Below are 16,545 nucleotides of genomic sequence, written 5' to 3'. Positions count from 1 at the left end.
TTGGCTAACACGGGGGTTTTCTGCTGCCTCGCAGAGATCAACAAACTATTTCAAACAAGAAAGTTGCACGGAGGAAAAGAAATTCTGAGCGAGTTTGCTCGGAAACAGTCACCAATTGCACTTGTAAAGATAAGTCCCGCATTCCTTTAGGGCTGGCAAAATTGAGAGCTATAACTTGTCACTTAAAACTCTAAAAAAAAGGGTAAAACTCTCCCCGGGAGGGAGAATGATGGAGGGGGAAAGAGGGGGGAGAGGGGGAAGGAAGGCGGGAAGGGAACTGCGGGGGAATGAGGGACAAAGGGGAGAAATGAGGGAAGTGGAGGGGAAATTGGAATCGAGAGGAAATGTGGGAGACTGAGGGGGAGAATGAGGGGAAAATGAGGGAGATCGAGGGGAAAAAGAAGAGAAACTGAGGGAGAAACGAAGGAGAGTGAGAGGAAAATTGAGAGGAATGAGGGGAAAATGAGGGAGACTGAGGAGGAATATGGGAGAGTGAGGGGGGAAAAGGAGAGAAACTGAGGGGGAAAATGAAGGGGACTGAGGGGAAAAAAATCGGCGGAATGAGGGGAAATGTGGGGAAATTGGAACCTGAGGAAACGTGTGAGACTGAGAGGAGAAATAAGGAAGACGGAGGGGGAAAGGAGAGAAACTGAGAGGGGAAATCTAGGAGACTGAGGGGAAAAGGAGAAAAACATAAAATTAGGGAGACTGAGGGGATAAAAGGAGGAAGACCAAAGGGAAAAGGAGATAAACAGAGGGAAATTAGGGAGACTTGGGGAGAAAATGTGTGAGACAAAGGGAAAATGGAAACTTTAGAGGAAATGTGGAAGATTGAGGGGGGAAAGGAAAGAAAATGAGGGGGGAAATGAGAGAAACTGAAAGAAAGTGAGATTGAGAGAGAAAATGAGAGAAAACATGGGATACTGAAGGGAAAATAGAAACTGAGGGGGAAATGAGGGAGACCAAGGAAAAAAGAGTGAAACTGAGGGGGAAAGGAAAAAAACAGAAAGAAAAAGGAGGGACACTAAGGAGAAAATGGAAACTGAGAGAAAATGTGGGAAACAGTTGGGAGAAATGAGGGAGACTGAGAGAAAAAGGAAAGAAATTTAAAGAAAATAAGGGAGAGTGAGGGCAATTGAAACGAGAGAGAGCAAAGGAAAAATAAGGGCGAACAAGGGAGAATAAAGGAGTAAGGCAAAGCGGGGGAGAACAAGAGCAAATGGGAGAAACGGAGGAGAAATGAGAGATAAGCAGGGGGAAAAGGGGAGCACTGAGGGAAAATGAAAGACAACGAGGGGAAAAATGAGACAGGGGAACGTGAGGGAGAGACGGGAGAGAAAAGGCGCAGGACGGAGCGAGGCTGCGGGGAACAAGGCGAGCCCTGCCCGGCCATCCCGAGCTGCCGAGCCCGCCGCATCGGGACCTGCGGCTTCCCTCGATTCCCCTTGTTCCCGGCTCATTTATGTGGGGAATTAACACACCGGCGGGGAAACGTGGACCGAGGGCGGGATGGGAGGAGAAGGGGCGGGATGGCGCGGCCGGGAGCGCCCGACGAGGCCCACTCGCCTGGTGCCGGTGTTGGTTGTACACTACGAGGGACATCCCGGGGGACAGAAGCGGGGACAGCAGCGGCACAGCAGCCTGGGCACCGCAGCCGCCGCATCGCCCCACACGGGGCTGGGGGGGGCGGCCGGACCCCGCTCCCGCCCCCCGCCTGACCCACAGCGCTGACCCCGCCCTCAGCCCCGCCCACTCAGCAGCCCGCCCGCCGCTCATTGGTGGAAGCGCCCGTCCATCACAGGGCGGAGGGCGAGGCCCCGCCCCGCGGCGTGCGGCGCGCGGGCATTGGCGGCGCGCGGGGGCCGCTGTGGCGCTGAGGCGGTTTCCGGTTCCGCGGGGCGGGCGCGGGGCTGGCGCTGCCTGTGAGTGACACACAATGAGGCGGGCGGCGGGGCCGTGAGGGGCCGCGACCGAGCAGGCGGCGGCCGAGGCGGTGGGGAGGGGGGTGGGGGGGACGGACAGAGCGGCTTCGCTCGTGGACAGAGCGGGGGAAGAGATTCTCTCCCCCCCGCCCCGCCGACCGGGCAGCGAAACCGCCGCGGCGGCGGGAGCGAGCGAGCGGGGCCCGCGGCGCTGCTGTGCCCAGCCATGGACAATCAGGTGAGGGGAGCGGCCGCGCCGCGCTGCCGGAGGGGTGGGGCGGTGCCGCCCCCCCCTCCAGAAAGGGGGGCACGTAGGGGAGGGACCCCCTGGGAGGGGGCTCTAAAGGGGGGGGGTCCCTGTCCTCGGGAAGGGGGGGCCGGGGGGCATCGCCCCCCTTTGGGGGGGCATATCCCGTCCTTACAGTCTCTTTGGGGGGGCACACCTCCTCCATACACCTCGTTTGGGGTATACATGTCCTCCCCATACCCTCTAAGGGGCACATCTCCTCCCCATGCCATTTGGGGGGGGCATACCTCCTCCCCAGCCCCTTTTGGGGGGCACACCTCCTCGTCAGTCCCATTTGGGGGGCACACCTCCGCCTTCCCGCACCCTGTTGCGGGGGCAGGTCTCCAATCCCATTTGGGCGGTACACGTCCTCCTCACACCCCTTTGTGGGGGCACACCTCCTCCCTACACTCCCCACTTCGGGGGCATGTCTCCTCCTCACACCCTTTCGGGGGTGGCACATCCCCTCAATCCAATTTGGGGGGTCACATCTCCTCCCCACCCCCCATTTGGGGAGGGTGCACGCCTTCTCCCCACTCCCCTTTTGGGGGACACATACTCTTAATCCCATTTGGGGGGCATACCTCCTCCTTGCCGCACCTTTTGTATGGGCACATCTCCTCCCCAATCCCATTTGGGGGAGGCACACCTCCTCCGCACCCCCCGTTTGGGGGACACATCTCCTCCCCATACCCCTTTGAGGGGGTACATCATCTCCCCAATCCCATTTGGGGGGGGCACGTCACACCCCTCATTTGATGGGCACACCTCCTTCCCACCCCTCATTTTGGGGTTACACCTCCTTCCTAATCCCATTGAGGGGGGACACCTCCCCCCACCCTTTTGGGGGGGGGGGATCTTAGCCCTGTCCCCTCCGTGGGCGGCCGCTGCAGCCTCGCCCGCGGTGGGGGGTGTGAGCAGCATTTCCCGCAAATTCCTGCCTGGGATTATTGCCGGGGAGGGAGGTGCCGGCGGGGTGACCCCCCCCTCGAGGCGTGCCGGAAAGGGTTAATGCCACCGGGAAGGGTTAATGCCACCGGGAGAGTCCCTGCCGGCCCGGGGGGGTTCCAGGATGGATTCGGGAAGTTTACCTGAGGTGATGGGGATGAGGAGCCTTTTGTGTTCGGGGAGCGGGTAACAGGTACCTCTCGGGCTGGGGTTTGGGAACGAGCCCCGCTATCCCGGATAATCACCCGGAGGAGCGGGAATGGGAGCTGCTGATGGCTTTCAGGCAATTAGCACATCAAACAAAAACCAGAGCAGCCTTCAGAATGTTTATTGAGAAGTTGAAAGCAGGCTCCTTTGTATTATTACAAATTGTTTGAATAGGATCCTGATTTCCCTTTGTTGAGAGACACGCTTGGGAAAAAAAAGGAAAAACCCTCCATTTTCAGCGGAGCAACTTTGGATGCTGGTTATGTTGGGAGATCTTATTTTCAAATGTGTTTCAACTTCTGGCTTAATTCACAGCGATTGTTAATTGGAGCGGGGTGTGAGGAGTGCAGCAAGTACAACTTTCACTCTCAGTTAAACAGTTCTCTTTTATGTTTAATTTCGGTCTCTTCCACACAGCCCCATCTGGTTCTCAGCTCCCATTTCTCAGCCGTTTCAACTCGGAAAGGCAGATTTTGTAGCCTGACAGTCATTTGCACTTCTCAGGAGAGGGGTAGTAACTGGCAACAGTAGCAGGATTTAAAGGGTAATTATGGAATCGATAACGTGAGGCTGCGGCACAGACTGGCTCAGGGGATGTGAACACTGTGGGAAGCATCCCAGATAAAGCAGGCCTGCAGGCACACTCCAATGTGAGCTTAGGATTTCGGCAGGCTGGCTCCACATAATGCTTTTGCAGCGTTGGAGGGATTGCTGTGCTCGGAGTGAAGCACACCTTGCCTTTCTTCTCAGCCCTTAATGCGACATGAAAGAACAGCCGGCCCTGGGCCTTGCTTCTTAGCGCAGGAGCGAGGTGGAGCTGGCGGAGATAAGCCTTAAGAGCAGGAAGAAATGGCTTGCCAAGAGAACTTGCAGAGGAAGGTATCCCAAAGAAATGCTGTAGCAATAATGGTGGAGGAATTAATTAGATGAGCTTGTCCCCGAGCCGTAGGATTGATGCGTTGGGTGGCTGAAGGTATTTTGCTGTAAAGATTTAAACTGCCTGAAAGAGTGTGTTAAGGCTTATGGTTGAAATTGGAACTGGACTGCAATTTGGGAGGTCAGGCTTTGATGCCTGGTGCTCTGCAGACCTCCTGTGAGAGCTTTTTACAAAGACAAGAAGGCTGAGATGGAGTCACTTGTGCTTTTTCAGCAAGTATTCACCATGCTCTGGAAAAAGAAAGTCAGGTTAGAGAGATGCAAAATATTTTTTGAGCATTAATTGTGATCACACTCCTTGCTGCAGTTTGTCAGGGGGGAAAATAAGGGTGATACTTTCCCTAAACATTTGTCTGGAGCTCGGGAAGCTTTCTCTTTCCCTGCTCATTGTCTGACGTGCCCTTGGTTTGGCTCCAGGTCAGCGTGTAATATAGGTAATGACAAATAATGCTGCCTCTCCCAATGGCAGTTGGGACTTGCTAGGAAGAGCAAGCCTGAAGTGAAGAATGAGGTAGGGACTAAAACCAACCCCTTTTTTCTATGAGCCTTCTGGTGCTGAAACTGGATTTTGGTAGGTTTAGTTTGGAATCACTGCTGCTGCTCTGATTTTTGTAACAAATGTGCACAAAAGTAATGTACCTTGAGTGTTATTCTCTGTCTACAAATGTGGCCCTAAGATTTCCTTGATTTATCTTGTGTCTGAATCCCATTTGCCTTTTCCCTGTTACATCTGTTTAATTCATTTCCTTTCTCCTGGCTGTGAAGTCTGCAACACTACGTGGATTTTCACCATTAATTTCATTTGGTTTTTAAGGCACTTAATGGGATTTTTGTGCTTTGAGCCAGACATGGAGTACACCTTCTCTGTTACTCAGTGATCAGAGTAGGATTCAGGAGTGCAAATCAGAATTAGGTCAGTTTAGTATTGGACATTGTACAGGCAGATATGTTAACCTGGTCTTTGAAAGTGTGATAATAAAATATATTTAGAACCATACAGGAAACATAATTTTCTTCTGGTGAGTGATATATTCTAGAGAATATAATAAACCACCAATTCATGAACTGATTTTTCCTGTTTCAAGATGAGTTTTCTGTCAGTGCTGTGAATTCTGTAAGCTGTGAACATCAAGTTCTGTCTCTGACACTTTCTAGAAATAAAGATTCCTCAATTAGGACTTTGCTGACAATTTAACTGATAAGTGAGGCAGAGAAACCGATCCCTCTTCTAGAGCTGCTTTCTCTGCAATGTTAATATTAGGAAGAAAATAGATATGATACGGTGCTGGGAGCTATTTTTGTGCCACCTTTGCCAGTGATAACACCGCTCTGCAGTCTGAGGCTGATCCCTCCATGGGAGCTCTTGTGTTCCCTGGTGGATCTAGCACCTTCCAGCAAGGTTTTGTGCTGTCTCTGCTTACGTTCCCACCTCTGTCCCCACACAGTGCACGGTGCAAGTGAAGCTGGAGCTGGGGCACCGAGCCCAGCTGCGCAAGAAGCCGACCACGGAAGGGTTCACCCATGACTGGATGGTGTTTGTGCGGGGCCCGGAGCAGTGCGACATCCAGCACTTCGTGGAGCGCGTCGTCTTCCGGCTGCATGAGAGCTTCCCAAAACCCAAGCGAGGTCAGAGGGGTTGGGGATGTTTTATCTCTATGAAAGAGCATTTTGCAAGTCGAGGTTGTGTTGAACTGTCACTTTTCTGTGAAATATCTCCTTAAAGAGGAGCGAAATGTCCATTGCGTGCACTCCAGCTTTAACCTTTCCCCACTGTGTTTGAGGAAGGTCAGGGAGAATGGGACCTTTCTTCTGCTGAAAGGGCAGGAGGTGAGCTGCTTTCTCCTCTTATTTAAGCATTAGTATGGGCAGGTTCTCAAGACACAAGTGACAGCAGAAGATAATTCATGTCACAGAATGGGAAAGATGGGTTTGATTTGTTAGAATTCACCAGCAAAGGCTGGAAGCACATGAGAGATGCTCTAATACTGGGCTCAGATATGTACTGGGTATGTAGAGTTTTGCAGATTCTTGCAATTTCTGGTCTCAGGTGCCAGTTCAGGTAGCTTTAACCCAGCAGAAATCAATGCTGCCAAGGGGTGATGGTGTCTTTGCTGTACATTCCCCCTGCAAGCCCTGTGCAGTCCTTGTGGTTGGGGAGAGTATGGATGTTACATAGTGTTATTTTCTGACTTTGTTTTCTGACTATGTAGCAAAATTCTTGGCAAAGGGCAGCAGGAGCTCATGAGGTTGAGGAGCAGGAATTGCCCTTTTCAGGGGCAGTGCAGTTACGTCTGTGTAAGATTGCGTAACTGAAGCTGCAAGCATTAGTGGCTTAAGAAATACAAGCTGCCTGTGAGAACTGTTGTAATGTGCATTCTTGGAAATACTGCTTTGGAAGCAGGACACTCAGGATGTCTTAGGACAAACTGTGACTTTGGGTATTTGTGGGAGTCCACGGTGGAAAGGAACTCAGAGGTGCTCAGCATTCACAAGGATGTGACTCTGGTCTATGTGTTGATAATGTGTCCTTCAAACTGGTCTGCTAAAACTGATGTCTGATAAGCAGGTGCAGTACTGAGCTGAAAGCTGATTTATAGAATAAAAATGCAATCTGTGGGTTACAGTTCTTGTCTTCTGATGCATTACAAACAACTGTGTTGGGATAGTACACAGAATCCTGGAATGGTTTGGGTTGGAAGGGCCCTTAAAGCCCATCCAGTGCCACCCCTGCCATGGCAGGGACACCTCCCACTGTCCCAGGCTGCTCCAAGCCCTGTCCTACCTGACCTTGGACACTGCCAGGGATCCAGGGGCAGCCCCAGCTGCTCTGGGCACCCTGTGCCAGGGCCTGCCCACCCTCCCAGGGAACAATTCCTTCCCAATATCCCATCCAGCCCTGCCCCCTGTCAGTATAGAACCATGGCCTTTGCTCAGTCAGTTGCTGTATCATCTGCCTTTACAGAGGTATTTTTTCCCAGTCCCTGGTTTTTCCATGCTTCCTTGAGCTTGCTCCTAATGCCAGTATGCCTTTGACCAAGGCGTGTCTGGGTTGTACATAAATACTGTGGCAAATGCCTCCTATTCCTAGGTTTGTTTGAAGGGTTTCTTCAGATGATCCCCTCTTGGAGCAGATCCTGGTGCTGAAGGTGGGCTTGTGCTGCTGGCAGGTTGCTCTTGGAGCCCTTGGAATTTGTCAGTATAGAGTGGCAGAGGAACAAAGGCTGCTTGGCAGATAGGCTTAAGATTCCTGCTGCCATATTGGCACTGCTCTTTGGTTTGGGATTTTTCCCTCTAAATGACAGGGTTCTTATATGAAATTCAAGTTAAAGCAAGTCTAGAGGTTTTTGTTATTTTTAGTTATGCCCTTTTTTCACAGTTGAATTTGGAGTGCTGCTTTCCAGCACCTTAATGATGGTAGAAGTGCTTAGAGCTGGGTGGGGATAATACAGCTACATTAAAGGAAAATAATTTGTGTGCTTTTAGGTTTGATGTACTGTTTCCTAATCATATTAATTACTTGGAATTCTTAAGAGAAACTCAAAAGATTTGCGCTGAATTCCTCTAATTACCTAATTGACTTTATTTACATATATTGTAGTGCATAAATTATATGCAAGTGCATCCGGTTCCTGAGAGGGAGAATATCTGTGTGGGTCTCATGTTTCTCCTGGCAGCTGCTGTGTGCTGCTACGTCATGGCCAAATAAAAGATCCTGGAATCCTTCAAGTTGGATATCCTGGAATGGATAATAGGAAGGATTCAGGAGCATGAAGCTGCACCAGGTAGCGGGACAGGGGGAACTGAGGCAGGGACATGCAGATTAATTTCTGAGAAGCAATTAACTTTTCTAATTGCTGTTTCTGCAGTAAGCAGCTCTGACCTTAGCAGCAAACTGGTTCACCTTCCTCCTCGTGTTTCCTTGTGTGTGAAATAAATAGCAGTGCTCACCTGCCCTTCAGGTTTGTTCACCTCTGGGGGAAGCAGCAGCCAGGAGTGTGGCCGTTACCCAATTAGGAGCATTGAGGAGTGCAGGGGAGTATTTCAAGGCAAAAATAATCACTTGCTTGTGTGTGGTAGTGTTTTGATTCACAAATATGAGCATCAAAGTAAACTTTACCTTTCTGTGCTGTTCCACCTTTTGGGCCTTGGCCTTTCCTTGCCAGGCACTTGGAACTGGCAGTTTGCGTTGTTGTGGGACTGCCCTGGAATGTAATTGTATCTCACTGCACGGGAGGGGAAGGATCTCAGTTAGACTCGGGCCTGGAGTGTTTTATGTTTCCGTTCCATGGGAGGAGCTAAGAACAGATTTCATGTTATTAACTGAGCCCGTGGCCACCATCTTACTCTGTGTGGGCTTTTCCACAAAGGTCAGTATTTTAACTGTGCCCTGAATCGACAGAGGCCCAGTTCTCCTCTTGCATCTCCTTTTTGGCTCAGAGAAAGTTGTGCTGAATTGCAAGTTCACATTTATTTGTTCTCTTTCAGTGTGCAAGGAGCCCCCCTACAAGGTGGAGGAGTCTGGCTACGCTGGCTTCATTATGCCCATTGAAGTACACTTCAAAAATAAGGTAGAATCTGATTTCTGGTCGTCTAATTGTTTTGAGCTGTGCCAGAGCCTGAAACTGCCTGACAGAAAGACTCTTAAATTATGTGACTGGTTTATGTGTGTGTTTTTTATTAGTCTAATAAATAGAATTTAACTGGGAGTTGGGAGCTCCTGCCAGACTTCAAAAGAAAGCTTTTGGCAGAAATGGAATTGCATAGAGAGGTGATAGCAGGACAGTGGATGGCCCTGGAGATTCTGAGCAGAGATTGTACCACTTGTAGCTTCTTTAACATGGAGGATATTAAAACAACTTAAAATATTTTATGTGCTTATGGAAGTAAATAAACGTAAAACACTGGTATTATAAAGATTTGTAAACACTGTGTTGGTTGTCAATATATTAAAAAATCTACTTTTAAATTTGCAAGCTTATTACATTTAACTATATAGGTATGAAATTTTTAGAAGCCCAAGACAAACATTTGCATGTGTAGCACAAGTATTTAGAGCTGTGTTAAAGATATCCTTGTTCTAAACTCAGTGCTCTTCCAGAATGAAAACACTAAATATTTTAAGTCTTAAGATGCCAGCAAGTATATGAAAGTTAAAATTTGGGATTTATTGCTTGCTTTAAGTCTACCACAGAGGTCACATGCTGTAGGTTATGAAAACAGGGAATTGGGCACTTGTGTTCATATTACCTCAGTTTCAGTTAAATTGTTTTGTTAAACATGAATAATGGATGTTTCTAGGTTTGATTACTGCTTAAATAATAAAATAAAAACGAATGTTTTGCTTATGATCCCTAAGAGGGAACCGAGGTAAACTAAGCTAAAAATGTTGAGCCATATCCCTGTGCTCTCCCACCCCCTCAGCTCTCCAGTGACAAGCCTTTACCCCAGGTGTGTTGACAGCAGACCACATGTAACAGCCTGATTCTATTTAGTTTCCCATCCTCCTTTCCCTGTCCCTCCCACAAACATCTGTCTGCTGTTTCCTTCTGTCCCCACTCCAGCTCAGGATGCTCTCCTGGCAGTGTCATTTTGTGAATAATTAGCATTTTGGGTTGGGTTTTTGGCCTACCACATTGCTCTGACCCCACTTTATGGGTCAGAGGAACAAGCCAGATAATGGGACTGAGCCACAGAAGACAGCCTGCACTCCTAAACCTGGGAATGTTTTGCCCACAAGTTGTTTTTTGGGTGGGTAGGGTAAGCCAGAAGGCTGGGAAGTGGAATGGCAGTCAGGGGCTGGGGAGGTGAATGTTGTTGATGAAAGCAATTTTTTTGGCAAACACTGAGAACTACGACTTGAGTGCAACAAAAACACCTCAAAAGCTTGAAAGTAGCTCTACTTCTGGTGGCTTTTCTGAGGTTTTAGATGGGAATCAGAAAACTCTCCAGCTGCACTAAATGTTGGCTTAAGTCAGGTTCGAAGTCCTTTACACTCCTGACCAAAAAATGTGAACTTCTCCACGCTGATTCCTTAGAAGTGGAACCTCTAATGCCTGGGAGGGGTGAGCTGTGTTTTAGTTCGGCCTTTTCCATTTATTTTCCCTTCCTTTCTTCACCCAGCCTTTCCCCACACTTCCCTTTTCCCTGCAGCTCTCCAATGGTTTGTCTTTCACAAATCCTCAGGTCTCCCTCATTTCTGTGTGTCTTTTTGTAGGTGCTCATGTTTGCTTTGACTGCCATCTGCATTCCTGTGGCTTTTTTTTTTCCCTCTGTCCCTCATATTCCCACGTTCCTCACGGAATATGGAGCTGGCAGCTTTTCTGACTAGAACTTGGTTTCACACCCACTGGGGTCATCACTTCTCATTGTTTCTCTACGCACGTGACTGCAGAGTTGTTCCCCAGCACTGAGCAGAGAGGTGGCTTTTATAAATAAGGGAAATAGGTGGGCTCTGTTCTCCCTGGAAACAATGGAAGGAGCTGTTAATTTAGGAGAAGGCTCTTTGTTTCTGACATTTTGGTCTTCAGAAACATGACAAATAAATAGGAGAACAGGTTGAGTTGCAAACTTGTTTTCAAATCTACAGATCTTCAAAATTTTTATTTTTGCCCTGTTTTTTAGCTGCATGTTTTCTGGAGAAGTTCTTTTCCATTTTTAAGCTGATTAACAAATTGCTAATTTAGGACTTTCAGGCAGCACCTCTCATTATTTAATTGGGGCAAGGGGTGGTTGAGGGAAAAGGTGACAGGTTCCGTCTTCCAGCACATCACTGGAACAAAGGCATTTTCTCGGATTCAACCATGAACTAATTTAGGATTGCAGGGAGCTCAGAAGCTGTTGCTGAGGGGGTGAGCAGGGACAGGACCTCAGGGGATGGCTGGAGCTGTGTCAGGGCTGGGCATGGAGCTCAGGGAAAGGTTCTTCCCCCCGAGGCTGCTGGGCACTGCCCAGGCTCCCCAGGGAATGGGCCCGGCCCCGAGGCTGCCAGAGCTGCAGGAGCGTTTGGACAGCGCTCTCAGGGATGCCCAGGCTGGGGTTGTTGGGGTGTGTGTGCAGGGCCGGGGGCTGCACTGATGATCCCTGAGGGTCCCTTCCAACTCAGGATATTCTGGGATTCTGTGTGAAGAGTTGGGCTCCTCTGTCCATCACTGCCCAGTGATGATGCCATCTGCGAGTTTTAAGAGCAATGATTGTTTTCAGTAAGTGGAGTTGAAGGAAATGTAAGAGGTAAATACTTCTACAAAGATAGAAATGCAAAGACTGGGATGTAGTGAAAATTAAAAAGGTAGGGAAAGAGGAGGATGAATGGCAAAGGTTTAGAATGGCAAAGGCCTGTGTTCTCCTGAATTAAAGAATATGATGTTAAAACATCAAATAAATCAAAGTCTTCATTACTTCAACACCATGTTTTCACTCTGATCTGTTTAAACCTGTTGACACTGGTGGGGATCAGCTGGTGTGTGTGCAGCAGATATTGTGAATTGATTACAGCATTTGGGACTCATCCTTGAGTAATTCTCTTCAAGTAGATGTTATGGATTGATTCTGGGATTGGGGTGAAAAGGCTCTTTGGAGGTGACTGGGCAGGAGGAGTTGAATGGGTTTTGTGGCCATATGTTCCTCACATTCTGACACATTTTTGTTGATGTATGTCCTCAGCTGAAACCAGACTTGCAGAGGCTTTGGGATTTGTTTATCAATGCATGTTTAGCTTTGTGAAGGTGAGAAGAGAAAGGATTTAAAGAGGGAGTGAGCCAGTCTGTGGAGATTGATCTTTGCCATGGTTGGCTGAAATGGGGTTTTTTTCCACAGTTTAAGCCTCCTTTCTTAGCTATTTCCTTTCCCTGTTCTGATTTGTTCCTGGGATGACAAATCCTGGCTGTCAGAGCCCGTGTGCTCTTTGCTTTGGCTAAAGAAATACCAACCTGTGCTCTGGGAAGGAGCAGCTTTACTAAGAATGGTTTTAATGAACTTCATCAGGGATTTTTTAAGCAGCTTGGCATAAAATTGCCCATTGACTTTGTGTTGGAGGACTCCGTTTTTTATCATTGTTGTGTGTTTGGAGCAGCAGAGTCGGTGCTCTTGGTGCCTTTTTGTCAGACAGGGAAGCGTCAGCAGAGTGTGAAAAAGGTCTAAGAGCCTGTTCTTATTCTCCATCAACATCGCTGGTCTGTGTTTGTCCTTCCTGTGCTGCAATCCAGCTCCTCCATGAGTAGGTGCTTTCTCAGGGCTGGAATTTGAATTGCAGAATATGAATTGTGAATATTGCAGTGAGCCTGGGCAGTCTGGGGCTCTGAGCAGCCACAGGACTCGCAGTCTCCTTTAACACTGGCAGAGCCTTTGCTGCTGTAACTGATCCTGAAAAACAAATGGCAGGGGCTCAGCAGGTTGATTGATAAAGCTTTTGAAAGTCGAGTTGGCTAATGACAGCAGATCATTTGGACTGGAAATGTTAGTGTGCTATTTTTGTTTTGAAATCCTTTGTGTTCCTGTAACGAGGGCTGCTGTGAGTGGCTTCTGGTGCTCAAATCGATACAAACCGGGTACAACAAATGCGTTGCTGTTTTTCTCCTGCTCTTCCCCTTCCCTCTCCCCCTCAATTTCAACAGTCTGGAGGCTTTTTTTTTCTTCATTGTTGTCTCCAAATAAATCTCTTCTAGTGGTACACGTTGTAATCTGGAGGCTGTAATACAGGTCTGGCTTTGGTATTCATTCCCTGTGACATTTTTTGCATCCTAATCAAATTAGATCAATCCTCCCCACAAAGCTAAAGGTCTAGTAGATTTTCATGTTATTCTGATATAAGGCAGATGATAGTAATGCAACATGGATAAGATGTTGTATTAAAGTCTCTTTAAAGATGCTACCTCCTAATTTTAGTGCTGGAGATAAAAGCCTTCCAGGATTTACATAATGGATACATGGAACTTGGGCTTTTCCTATTAGTGAGAAGGAGATAAGCAAAGAAAGCAGAGAAATCTGTTTGATTTTTCCAGTGAGGTTCAAAAGAAAAATACGCATATTTTACCCCTTCTGCAACCTTTGTAGGTGTGATAGAGAAAACAAATAGAGAAATATTGGAAAAGGGAAAAATTATTTGTGCATCAAAGTAGGGACTCAGTGGAGACGTTGTAGGTGGGCTGCACGTATGGCAGGGGAGGTGAAACGAGATCAGCTACAACTGGTGTCAGGACTGTGCCATCCAGAAGGGATTGGCCTGGGAAATACTCCTAGGGAAGGTTGAAGAGCCTGTGTTTGCATGAGACATTTGATTTTACTGGAATTGCCATTTGGGGCAGGATGTGCACAGGTTTGAGAGGAGGAGTAGCTTTAACCTGTTGGTGTTTACTCAGTGTTGCTGAAAGTTGTGGAAGGAGGAGTAAAACTTGTCCTTTTGTCTGCCCTTTAAGGGAAGCAATTTAGGTCTGTCCTGTACCATCTTCCCTCCCAAACATGCAGCAATTCCTTTTGTCCTGCTGCTGCTGTCTGGTGAATCTTTTCTTTTACCTTTTTCTGTCAGAAATTAGGATGGATTATCAATTTACCCATTCCTTTATCTGAGCAGGGCCAAAACCCCTGGGCTTTGTGTGTTTGAGTAGCCATTCAGTGTGGCACATAGGCACCTCGAGATGCTGAAAATACATGTAAATACTTATATATATATATATATATTTGCAGTGTGTGGCAAGGATGTGTTTGCAGCTTTATCAGCCATGCCAGCTTCATATAATGTATTTGTAAGAGTTGGTAGATTATTAAGTGCTTGTCTTGGAGTAGTGAGTAGATAAAGAGATATATTTACACTCATCTGTTATTTATACTCATATATTTATTGTACTTGAGATATATACATATATATATATATAAATATATTAGGAAAACCTAATTTTCAAACAAAGTAATAAGCTTCTGATGGAGCAAAGTCCTAAATGCTTAATCCTGGAGAATCTTCCAAAAGATAAGGGTGGTTCATGGATTCCTGAGTGGAACATAAGGCTGTTTATTTCAAAATGTGAATATTGGGCTATTGCTTTTCCAATGCCCTGTCTGGAAGCAGCTCCAGGACCAGTCAGACGGGTTGTACCAGCCTGGAAAGGGGTTTCATTTCTCCAGACGTTCCGGATAAATGCCTCTGTCAGGCTGGATCTATAGCAAAAGGGAAGTGGTGTTAGATGTTATAGTTATTGAATAACCATGAGCCTGCTTCCTTGGTGTGCTAGATTTTTGTAGATAATTTTGTTTTATGGCTTTCTAAAAGTGATTTATGAGCTTTATGCGCACGCTACCAGTGAAATTCTTTTGATTTGTGTTAAGTGGCAAAGGGCACACCCTGCCTTAAAAACAAGACAAGGAAATTTTAACAAAAGACTTTGAAAAATTCCTCCTCTTACGAAAAGTGCCAAAAGAACTTTAACCCATTAGTTCAGAACTCAAAGGAAAAATAAAGCAGCTTCAGAGCTCGTAACAGCGCAGTGGCAGGCGGTGCAGACAGGAAGCAGTAAAAATAAAACCTAATGTACCCAGCTCAGGAGATTGGAGGTGGAATAGGGGGATTCACGGGATGAAGGGAAGTTTACAGCAGCTGCAAATAAAAGCCCTGGCTTTGTGGTGCTCACTTGTAGTTTACTTCTCTGGCATCCTGGGATTTAAGGGGCAGATGTAAAGTGAGGTTCTGAAGTGCCTTGCTGAGACATCCCTGCACCAGCTTAACCATTTCATGGCCAAATGCACCACTGAATTTGAATCTGAACAATTCATATCTACCAGTTAGAAATGGACATGATCCATCTTTTTTAAAGCTTTCCTTGGAAGTAGGGCCCTTTAGAAAATCTTACAGTCTTGGGAGCAGCAAAATACCCACAGAAACGGTCTTCCCTGGTCAGTTTTACTGATTGACATCAAGGAATATCAGAAGGTGGAGTTATCTAAGAGCAAAGCCTGGATTGTGTGTGTAGTTGCTACTGAAGCAGGAGTACATGAAGGATGTTGTAGGATTGTCTGGACCAAAGTTTGTAGGGTGAGAAAGACCCTACACGGGGTTGCAGCTCCCAGCAGCAGGATGTATGGATCCCAACATATTGAGAGAGGCTTTGAAGTGTGGCACTGTGGATTCAGGCTGGCTTTCCATTTAAAGTTAGAGGATGGGTAGGTCTGGGTCAATTGAGGGAGATTTTCCTTGGGTTTCTACCCCCCTTCTCCCCCTTGATGGTTGTTTGGGGGAAGAACCTTTTAGGGAGGACCGGATGGATTAAGCTTTGGAGTGGCCTGAGCTGTAATCATTAGCTGGGCAGTGAGGGCAGTAAAGGAAAGAATGTTTATTTGCAGCTTTTTGCTTTGAGACTTCTGTGGTGGTTCTTTTAGGAGTGCTGTAATTTCAACTATTCACTGGGGGGGGGAGGTGGGGGGCTCCTTATGGCCTGGGGGATACAAAGGAGATTTTAATGATCAGGGCACTCTGCTGGGGCTCATTCCCAGGGCAGTTGTGATCTCTGAGCTGGAGTAATATCACATTAAAAACTGCTTTAATTCTACAAAAATTCAACTGAGACATGATGAACATTTTGATGCTTGTGAGGCTGTATTAAAAATGGGATACCCAAGGTGAGAGGGAGCAGGATCTGCTGCCTCTCTCCTGCTCAGAAAGCAAATGGGCAAATGACAAAGCAGAGCTGGTAATGGGATGGCAAAACAGCTCCTGACCAAAGCCTGCGCTTGCTGATGGAGCCAAGATTATTTACTCTGTTGTAAACCAGGGAAAGCATTTTAGAAGCCATTATTAGGCCACATTTGGATTTCTATTCATCCTTCATTTCAGTTTATTAGACTTTGAGGGACCCTGTGCAGCTGCTGTTTGAACTACAGCGAGCGCACACGCAGAGCTCGCTAATGATTCTGTTAATGAGAACGGGCATGGAAAAGAGGCAAATGACAGGGCAGTGTACTTTGCAAGGATTTTTCTTTTTCCTCCCATCTATCTGTTTTAGTAGACTCCTTTGAGGAGCATGTGGATTATTCAGGACTTTCCCAAAAGAGGGCCTGAAGACCTGGTGTTGGCAGCACGTTAATCTGAGACTCTTCTCTGTGTCTATTGATGCCTACCCCTGTTTGGGGGTGAGGATCCAAGACCTCGACTTCCAGATGAGCTCAGGGTACTGACTTTGACGTAAACCAGGTGTAGCTACCACCCTTTATGTTATTAGAGGTGTAGTTTGTCCAAGGAATAGCCTCTGGAGCAAACAGCAGGAA

The 16,545-nt window shown here is 47.3% G+C and overlaps 1 protein-coding gene across 2 annotated transcripts in view; it reads left to right on the top strand.

Annotated features, from left to right (window-relative positions):
* Positions 1–1,996: 1,996 nt before the first annotated feature.
* The window catches only part of MLLT1 (MLLT1 super elongation complex subunit), a 32,585-nt gene continuing 18,036 nt past the window's right edge, over positions 1,997–16,545 (top strand). For both annotated transcript variants that reach the window (XM_042046453.1, XM_042046368.1), the window contains exons 1-3: positions 1,997–2,160; positions 5,745–5,925; positions 8,785–8,867. In XM_042046453.1, coding sequence (XP_041902387.1) covers positions 2,149–2,160; positions 5,745–5,925; positions 8,785–8,867 — 276 coding nt within the window. In that variant the 5' untranslated portion in view covers positions 1,997–2,148. The remainder of the gene's footprint in view (positions 2,161–5,744; positions 5,926–8,784; positions 8,868–16,545) is intronic.

This window comes from Corvus kubaryi, unplaced genomic scaffold (genome assembly GCF_017639235.1).
Source record: "Corvus kubaryi isolate FWS band 111438036 unplaced genomic scaffold, C.kubaryi_AGA036_p1.0 121, whole genome shotgun sequence".
NCBI lineage: Eukaryota > Metazoa > Chordata > Aves > Passeriformes > Corvidae > Corvus > Corvus kubaryi.
The sequence above is the reverse complement of the archived record's forward strand: the minus strand, read 5'-3'. Positions and strand labels throughout refer to the sequence as shown.